The 10,036-nt window shown below is 42.2% G+C and overlaps 1 protein-coding gene across 4 annotated transcripts in view; it reads left to right on the top strand.

Annotated features, from left to right (window-relative positions):
- Positions 1–10,036, top strand: part of LOC107263183 (T-cell leukemia homeobox protein 3) — a 40,827-nt gene that overhangs the window by 26,039 nt on the left and 4,752 nt on the right. For all 4 annotated transcript variants that reach the window (XM_015730111.2, XM_025080448.1, XM_025080449.1 and 1 more), the window contains one exon: positions 8,576–8,804. In XM_015730111.2, the coding sequence (XP_015585597.1) occupies positions 8,576–8,804 (229 nt within the window). The remainder of the gene's footprint in view (positions 1–8,575; positions 8,805–10,036) is intronic.

Genomic DNA, 10,036 nt, shown 5'->3' with positions numbered 1-10,036 from the left:
TGGAGATCCTCCACGGCCGCTTCCCCAGGGCATCGGGCGACAGCTGGGCACCACATCCTTGACTCGGGCAGGAGGTTCCTCTCCTGCCCTTAACAGTATCAAAGCTACCTCCGCCCGCTCTACAGCCCTTTGCCCACCTCCAGCGGGACGCCGGTATCTCACCCGGGCTTCTGCCGGTCCGTGGAGACGTCTCCGTCGGGTCGTCTCCTCTGCCGGGCAACTCGGTACGTCGAGACTATCTCCCCACTGCAGATTCGAGCACCTCGACCTCAACTAAACAATAACGAAATCTTACGAGAGCCTTGACATAACTGTACGAATCAACCCGAGAGCGCAGCTTCTGAGCAGGGTGGCGACCCGAAGGGAACCAGAAATCGAGAACGTTATCTGTATCGGTAACCGGAGCCGCCTTGGGACCGTGATTCGAAAAATCACGTCACAATACGTACGTGCTATTCTAGTATTTACTATATTCTGATATTATGTATACACAAAAAATTCTTAAGACGTATATGCGCTACTGAGTATCCTTGGCAAGTGCTGGCAATAATAAAAAAAAAATTAATTTTCAAGTCATTTTATACACGTATCAGAGGGGCGTTACAGTTTGCAGATTCGTATTCGAAAGAGTCGCAATAACGAAGGTTTTTGTATGATTTGCCAAGCTGAAAATATCGCAGTAACGATTTAGACTTTTTGTGCCAATTCAGGCAAAATCCTATCTCTGTATATACTGTCTGTATACACGTTATACGTATGCGCCTCCTGTTCAACCGTAAATATGTATGAAAAGACTGGACTGTGAAAGCGTTTCTCGGTATTCATATAAATTATACTCGTTGCTTTACATACGACGTGTTATTAGCGCAATGCATTTTATTTCTCGAGACCCACTGGCAAAGATTGACATTGTGTGTACAGTATATAGATGCTGGTTAACGTTAGAACTTTTACGTCGCACGCTATTCCCTTCGAAGCTCAAACGAAAATGCACTTCGCGGAAGATGCAAACACGTATAAAAAGTAGGACAAGAACGAATCGAGCAGCTATTGATTATTACCGATGTTGTTCGTAGGCTGAAGAAAATGAGTAAAATGCTGAGAACGAGTGAATAAATGAACGAGTGAGTCAATAAATGAGGGAAAAAAAATATATCAATATTTTAGAATTCTAGGAAACCATAATGGATCGTTGATCTGCGTGTATTGAAAAAATTATAACGATCGATTATACATCTTCCGGACTGGTATCAAGCACTTCCGGTACTTATATTATACCATTGCTCCGCAGGATCGTGCGGCTGCTAATATGGGCGGCTTTCACGGCAATAATTATTCAACGCGGTATTACCTAGTAATTAATCCAGAGGCAGATTAGTGCCGGGCAACGGTGTACAGTGAGGGGGGCTGGGGGGTTGACTGATCAAGTTAACGCTGAGTTAGGGATTTCGCTGCTCGAGGTTGGCAGCCGTAAGGTCGGCTGAGCTCGTCCATCATCACCCTACCGGTTACGGAATAAGCCATGCGCGGAACCAGAGAGTGGATAGTTACATAATTAACGTGACTTCAGTTTAATTTTGCTCCAGACAATTACGTGCTTCCAGCCTGCCCCCCTTATCCCACTGGCAGAACCAGCCAGCCATTCACCTTGAATGAGTCCACGAGTGGCCTAGATCCTTCTTGTGTCTCTGATTGTAATGATGATCTCAGATGGAGATACCGGAGTATCGGTATCGTCATTAACGATCTGGTCGTATCGGATATATATTAAATATAAATCACTTTCGGTCTAGTTATATCAGTGTACGTATATACAGGGTGTACCTTGTAATACAGGTATCAAAGTACCTGTTGGATGTCAAACGCCTTTTAAGAAAATTTCACTGGGACCACTCAACCGATTGGTTGGTACCACGGCCTCATGGATAAATCCATGCTTCCTTCGAGAATACGTATCTCGATATGTAGAATATTTACTGAATCGAATCAGTTCGAGACGTCGAAAGTTTTCACGAATTTCGTATGAAATTGGTATCGAGTTATCTTCTTAATGGTTACCTATGAAAGTATCCACGTGGAATTTTCACTTAATTGGTGCTATCATTTCTTTATCGTAATAACGAGAAATTCGTGTATTTTTAGATTACACGCGCACGGCTTGTTGGACTTTCTTATATTTTGTATTCTTGATACTTGTGCGTGGCGACGACACGCGTCGATCTAACTGGATACCAGATATGGTTATAAAGTTTCGTGTCTCTACGTATTATGCGTAATTTGCTTATCGGATTTTAGCTAGACGAAAGCTGCTTCTATGCTAATCAATGTTGGTGGGAATATACTATATGGATACCGTATTAACGTTCAAGGTAAATTTGATCTGTATATCATATTTTCGTGTAGATATGAAATTATTTTATATGGGATACGATTTTTTATTACTCGTACTCTCCTATTAGCCACGTATACGTTTGTGTGTATACTGGGGGAAAAAAAAAGTGAACGTAACGTAAGGCATGAGAAATCTGTAAATTGCCAGTAGAAATGTCCCTAGGGTTTCGACGAAGTGACCCAGCGAAATTATTGGCTCGTCCTGAAATTCTGTTACACGCTGGTTCGTCCACTCGATACCAGGACAATACTATTTCCGGGAAACTTTTGGGGTTTACGCATATTACTCACCAGTTTCTTTTTTTTTTTTTTTCAAAGTCTCCAGAGAAATTGTAGGATTTGCGCCGGGGTCTTTCGGACGTCAGGACGAATTTGCACGGATCGCGATCGCACTATCGGATCGTTACAGCATTCGAGTATCCCCAGTACATACTTTAGTAAGTTCGTGACACTTGACGTTACGTCGTGAATTATCTAGACACGCGTAAAGATCGGAATACAAGTCCTTAAATTTTCTATCTTTATTCCTAACCCAGGCATGTCCCGTGAATTTAAAGGGATTTGACAGATGTCACTTTTTAAATATTTAATCGAAAATTTTCTATAGCTCCCATATAATTATGGATCGCTCGACTCTGTCGATATTCAATTTTGAAACTATCACAGATACTATACATATATTAGTATACTTTCACGTATGAACGTATAAGCGCCACGCTGCACGAGCATCCTGCTTAGTACTAGGATATATTTCGGAAATACGTTGCCGTAGCGTAAGGGAAAAAAAAGGTCTGAATAATACAGTAGATTCGGTCATATTTTAAATGAGATGCGAAACGGGGCTTTCGAGTCACCTCTTAAAACGCCAATGGAGAATTATCTTCTCTTTGGTGGTACTCGATCACGTTTAGCGTTACAACACGACGTATGAATATTCCATTGGAGTTCGTTCACCACGGTAAGCAGTGGGTGTGAGGTCTATAGTTAAAAAAATTCTATAAAACTTTCAACCGAGAGAGAACGAAGCTTACGTAAGACTGTGTAAATGCATGGAGAGAAAAGAAGATTCAGGGATTGGCATACCGAAGTAGGATAACCTTAGAAAAGGTATTTAAGATTGAAAGGGATATCAGCGAAATACACGTACAACCGGCGATAACCGAGTATCAAGTTGAGAAACCCTGGCCCGGGATAACTCACGAGGGTGGGAACCATAAGTTTTATCGGGAGCACGTGGGGTTTGTTTAATTTTATGCGATTTTTTATCGACGCCTCGTAATATCGATAATGTAGGCCACTGCTGCTTCGAGCGCCCGAGTCGAGTTGACTTAAGGGTGGTAGGTTGTACGCTGGTAGGAGGGGTTGGCTTATATCAAGTTATGGAGTTTGAGAAATGATCGCGGCTCCCGAGTCTCGTATTTTTTCCGATCGAGCTCAGCTCGCAAGTGAACCGCCCTGCGACTCCGCTGCGGCCGAGAAACTTTTAGACAAACGAGATGCGTTCGACATTTTTTTTATCATCATTCGACGTACCAGCCACCCCTCTTACGCCTATGGGATTGTACCTACCCTAGAATCACAAATTTACCATGACGCGATCGTCAAAAAAGCTCGCAGCTCCATACTCGCTCGCACGAAAACTTTTTGAACCACCACCTGCAAATCGTATATAGGGGTGAAATAGTAAGAGACAAATGAGCCAATAGAAAGTTCTATGGCTTTATCAGAAGAAAGATACACTGGCAATGGAAACGTTTCCTTCAGCGAGGGCACTTTCGAAGCAAAGTGCAATTGAGGGGTACCAGCACGGACACCCGAGTCCCTAATTATCAGGGTTAAAAATGTAGGGGTTGGTGAGAATGTACACGGGCTTCTCGGTGAAGATGCTGTGCTGGTCTGACTGGATGAAAGGGAGAGGGCAAAGAAGAGGGGGGAGAGAGAGAGAGAGAGAGAGAGAGCGAGGATAGCCTCGTGTAATTTTATAGAACAGAATACGTTTTCCACGAACCCGTTTAAAGCTCTTTAACTGTCTGCTATACGTTGGTTCAATTACACTGTGGGTATATTGGCGTTGGGTCGTGCCATACGTACGTATAAGGTTGAGTAGTTCTTATAGGTAGTCTTCTCGTAAAGATTCAGTGGCGGATAACATTGCGTGGAAATTACATATCTAGTGCTGGGGTGCTGCCACTATACGTGCCCATAGGCCATTTACGTTTGCCATATACGGTCATCTTATATATATAGGACGTATTAAAGAAGTACATGGTCATTTCCGTGATTCCCGTAAGAAAACCTAATATGGAAAGGTATATATGTATATATTGATATAAGAAGGGAATGCCGCTCAATTGTAAAGCAGCCGTGTAATCTTTGTTTATCGTCAATTTAATGTATATTGGCATAGAGGAATTTTTAGTACGCGACGTACACACCTGGATATATGAAACTGCGAATGACTTTGTTAAGAAAAAAAGGATGATATGGTACAACGTTGAAATGAATTTGAGCAAAGTACTCGCGACGTCCATTCGACGTCCTTTCGTGTGGAAGGTTTCGCCTAAGTGAAGCGGCGTCCGGACGCATCGCGCGGTACCGCGGAATCCTTCCAGAAAACAATTTACTTTGAAGGCCGCAAACTCCATTACCGTACTGAACGTGCGCGGCACAATAATGACTTTCTCTAGTCGCTGACAGCGGGCTTAGTTGCATCATCAAATCATTCTAACCTGACTCACCGGGACTGAGAAGCCAACAAAGGTTATGTCTCAAGCTCACTGGGTCAGAGTAGAAGATGAAACCTGGATCTAACCTAATCAAAATCACGATTATATATATATATATATTATATACACACTACTCAAACTAAATAACACATAAGATACAATTATGCAAACTGCCACGAAGGGTCGTCACTGAAATGAATTTTCGTTATAGCAAAAGTTCAGTCGACCACTTACCAGTAATACAAACTTCCCATTTAGTCTCGTTTTTCGCAAGCATTAAATTTAATCGTACAGACGCTCGGAGTCGCACCTCACCTATAAAGTTTAACGGGAAGACCGGCAATCGGCATTATCGGTAATCGTTACCTCCATTACGTCAGATATATCGTTTCGTCGTGATTTCACCTTCGCCTCTTACGGGCATTTTATTTACACGCCTATTCCCATCGTCCACCGCAACTCGGAGGTTAACACGAACCTAACCTATAGACTCCACCTATACTTACTCTCTCGTACAAGACAGACCTCCCGATGATGTACGAAAGGCCAGTACTCTGCGGGCTCTCATTTCACGAGCAGCCCTTTAAAGCCCCGGCCGGGAGGTTTCGCGCGGGGAAGAACATACCCGAGGGACAAAACTTTGGCGTCCCGACGCCCCCGCGGCTCTCGCGGTCCCTGGCGCACGGGCTCGTTTATTTATGCCGGCCATTTTGCGGCGAGCGACGCCATCTTGTTTTTACGACCACCCCCGCGCAACCCTACCACCAGCCATGCAGATGCGATCTTCTGTCTTTTGTCTCTATACCTTTTTCCTTCTCTGTTCTTATGTATTATACAACGTGCTCTGTCTCCCTCTGTCACTTTCTGGCTTTTCTACTTACTCTATCTCCCTCTCTCTCTCACTCGTTTAGGCTAGACTCTCTATCGAGAGGAGTCGATCGTACCTTCTTCTCCTCCGACACTTTATCCACTTCCTCTTCTCTGCTTCTTACCAGTCGATCCAATGTCCTCTGTTTTATTCAGAATTACGTCGATCCTTTCCGATTCCGTTCTCGGGACTCCAGACGACTTTCGTTGATACGCTCTTTCTACTTCCTGCTATAGTCAACCTTCCTTCTCTCTTATCGGTCGAGTCTACTTCGAGCTTGTCGGGGAGATTCGAATGCTCAGCAGTGTCCTTTTACTTATTCAGAGAGCCGTTCGCGTTTTACTCCTTTCCAAAGAACTTTCCGTTTCACCCTCCTTTACTTCGTTACCGGATGCCCCACTCGTGCAGCAGATTCGCCGAGCTTTTATTTTCCTATTTCTCTTTGGCAACTTATATGCGTGTATCGTTCATTCTTACAAAGTAGTATTAGACATCAGCAGAGTGCCTTACTAACGAGTATAGCTGTGTTATCGTTAGCTTTGAAAATTATATGTCTTTTTTTGAAAATATCTACTGCTACTAAGTGGAGATACAAGATTACCCTTAGCAGACTCGTCTGTCTTTTTAACTAAGTGAAAACGTAGGCCGTAAAGACTCGCACTGTCTGACGCATCTTCCAGTCCCATTTACACGATGCCATTTTCGTAACGACTCCCTTTTTTTCACCGGTGTCACGTTCACCTCCTGCACGACTTATCCTCGGCGGATTGTCGTTAGACACGCCAACGTCTCTAAGGACGATCAAATAGGCCAGACAATACAGGCTGACAAAGTGAGCAGCGTTTACTGTACAGTCATTCCTATGGCTCTTGACGGTACTACGCTATGTTTATCGTTCTCGGCCTTATTTGCCTTGAGACTCGCGTCGAGTTACATGTACTTCGTACAAAGTACTAATGTTTAATGGGAAATTTTACAGGTGCACGGATTAGCTAAATGTACCTGTAGCGTGTATTATTGGATATGCCAAGGATCAATTGGGGTTATCAAGAGATACGTCGGATTTATTTATTTATTATAATGGAGATCCATTGATATTCTTTCGGAAGGTCATAGGTCACTGGTATATCATACTTACATATCGCAATACACATTTTCATTACTCGAATGGATACGTTTGACTTTTTAGTCCGAAAAGTCAAAGCTCAAAGGCCACTATGCTATTCCTTATTAAGACAAAGAGATTTTTAAATTTTAAATAAAAAAAAAGGAATCTCATCTCGGTTAGACTGACAATGGCCGTTCGGGTCTCTAGCTATTGGGCGTGCATCCGGTTCTGCGAAAGTAATTACCAGTGAATTACAAGAGGCCGGCAAATAGTGTTATGAGCATGATAATTTAACGGGTATAATGGCTGGTACGCGATTATCGTCCTAATAAGCGAGTGACGCAAGGGTTTCGCTTTGGGTGAGGGATGCGGCGGGAAGAAGGGGGGACAGGAGTGTGAGTCTAATGCCAGGAGAGAAAGAGAACTGCAAGACGTAAGAGAATTATGGGTGAGGGAGAGGATGTCTATAGACGAGAGAGAGAGAGAGAGAGAGAGAGAGAGAGAGAGAGAGAGAGAGAGGGGTGGAGCAATAGAAAGGAAGAGGGAAATCCATAATGGGTAATATTCGCCTGATGGCCCTTTACCCTTTTACGATGATTCGCTGCTTTTGAACCAACTATGGGAGCCGTTACCCGTCAAGTTTCATCCCCATAAAAATTTCAGTACAATCCTCTGTATTCGAACTGACATCTGATTCAATATTATTAGTATTCGCTATGTTGTATTTTTTTATTTTCTTTTTCTTTTTTTATACAGAAATTTCATTGACCCATGTATAATATATTATATATGTATACACTTGCCAGATGGTTTACACGAATTTCTATATAGAAAAGTGTCTGTCGAAAATTCTCAAATTGTTCACGACTCACCCTGTGCGCTCGAGGAATTTTCTGCCGCGAACTTTTAACCTCACTTTGGTATCGCACCAAAGCGTATACACGTAAGCTGCGCTTTTCCCCTAACCCGCGTGTCACTACGAATGAACTCTAATTTAACCTGTCACTGAGGGATAAAAGGGCAAAGCACACAGCCCCTTCGATTCTGAATACGATATCTGGTTTTAAGTTCTACCGGCGATATTTAACATTAATCTTACACTTAATTTATATTTTCGTTTGATTCCTCTGGTGATTTACGTACTACGTGCTCGTACATAGTTCCTGCGTTGCTTTTTCAGACCAGCCAGACGTTACAAGCGTTTTGTGACTATTGAAGATTTACATAAGACGCGATATAATTTAACGTGTCTAGCGTAGGAATATAATTTATCAGACGTCGTTATGGCTTGAGTCCGGAAATTTTTGTTTCATATAATATCCGTACAGCATGTGGTTATTGTACGATGGAAAATTGATCGTGGTTACGAAAGTGAATTTAATAAATAATTTTTATTATTCGCGTAATCGATTATCTGTATATTCTATTCGTGCGTTATTAATTTTTACGGTCAATTAATTGAATACAAATTTTCTGATACAGTGGCAGGTGCTTTTCCGAGAAGAATCGGACACCCGTACCAGAACAGAACGCCTCCGAAGAGGAAGAAACCAAGAACGAGCTTCACCAGATTGCAGATCGCCGAACTGGAGAAACGATTTCACAAGCAGAAGTACTTAGCCTCGGCCGAGAGGGCGGCACTGGCGAAATCTTTAAAGATGACAGATGCTCAGGTGAAAACGTGGTTCCAGAACAGACGGACGAAATGGAGGTTGGTTTGGATTCAATAAATTATTTAAATTGCATACCAAAGGCATATACAAAGTGAACGTATCATTGCGTGTAATATTTCTTCTGCCGAATGGTGTGTATTTTCTTAAAATATATACAAAAAAAAGAAATTCCTGTAAAACGACGTCGCGACACGATAATCTGAAACTTTTGAATTTCGAGACGAAACGAAAAGGAAAACGAGTTAGGAACCGCGCTTGGAATGTTAAAAGTGGCTTAGCCACGTCTCTTGGCGCTTATATCTATAGGCGTATTGGGAGTCGAATCTATGGAGCCTCTTCAAGATAACGAAGGACGAAAACACGTAATTTAGATAAAAAGGAGCCCGTTTCGTAGCGCAGGACTTGATACCATGGGCGTCCTCGCGGCGAGACAGTGACGGGACGACATTCTTAAAGGATATCTTTTAACAGTTAGGGGCTTCTTTAGGTTCATCGGGATTGCTAAGACATGAGTCCTTGGATCTTTGAAAATTCTACGATAAAGAGGTAAAAACGTTAAAACGATGTAGCCAACGTCAAGCATAGATGTACCTATGCGCCAGACTCATTCCGACCTATGCACTCGTATAGGCAAATATTGAGTAATTGAGATTTTAAACATTTATTTCTAATCGCACAATTACGTTCAAAAAAATTGTCTACAGCTGTAAACTGCAAAGCGTGTGGTTAATCATCTTGTAAAATTAACCCCTTCACTCGATACACGATCTTTCCCCTTCGCTACCCTTACTTGTGTTTTCACAGATTTATATCTGTCGTGAGAACCAACAATATATTAAATACACCACCAGCTGTCTTGATTATAAATTCTTTCGTAGCGATTTTGTACCTACAGTACCTACAGTACCTACAGACAAAAAATCAGTGGTACTTTTATATCACATGGTATTTTTTTCTACGTGAATTCATAATTATAAATGAAGACAAAAAAAAATAATTTTTTTCAATATTGACTAAATTCTAATTAATATTCTCCAGGTATTAGGGTGAATGTAAATTTTTGAAGGCTCTTTCCTATTTTTATCGTCCGTGGTAAAGTAAGCCGCATCTGCAACCTGAGATAACGAGATGATTTCGCATGTAGATGAGATAGGTTCTTTAATAATTCAACTAGCTAACAGCTTAGCCCTGTCGTGTACATAATGTAGTCTCTGCGATCCCTGATATACCCTTCTGTCCACCCTCCTATGATTCTCATCTCCCCCCCCCC

This window comes from Cephus cinctus, unplaced genomic scaffold (genome assembly GCF_000341935.2).
Source record: "Cephus cinctus unplaced genomic scaffold, Ccin1 Ccin1_scaffold0132, whole genome shotgun sequence".
NCBI lineage: Eukaryota > Metazoa > Arthropoda > Insecta > Hymenoptera > Cephidae > Cephus > Cephus cinctus.
The sequence above is the reverse complement of the archived record's forward strand: the minus strand, read 5'-3'. Positions and strand labels throughout refer to the sequence as shown.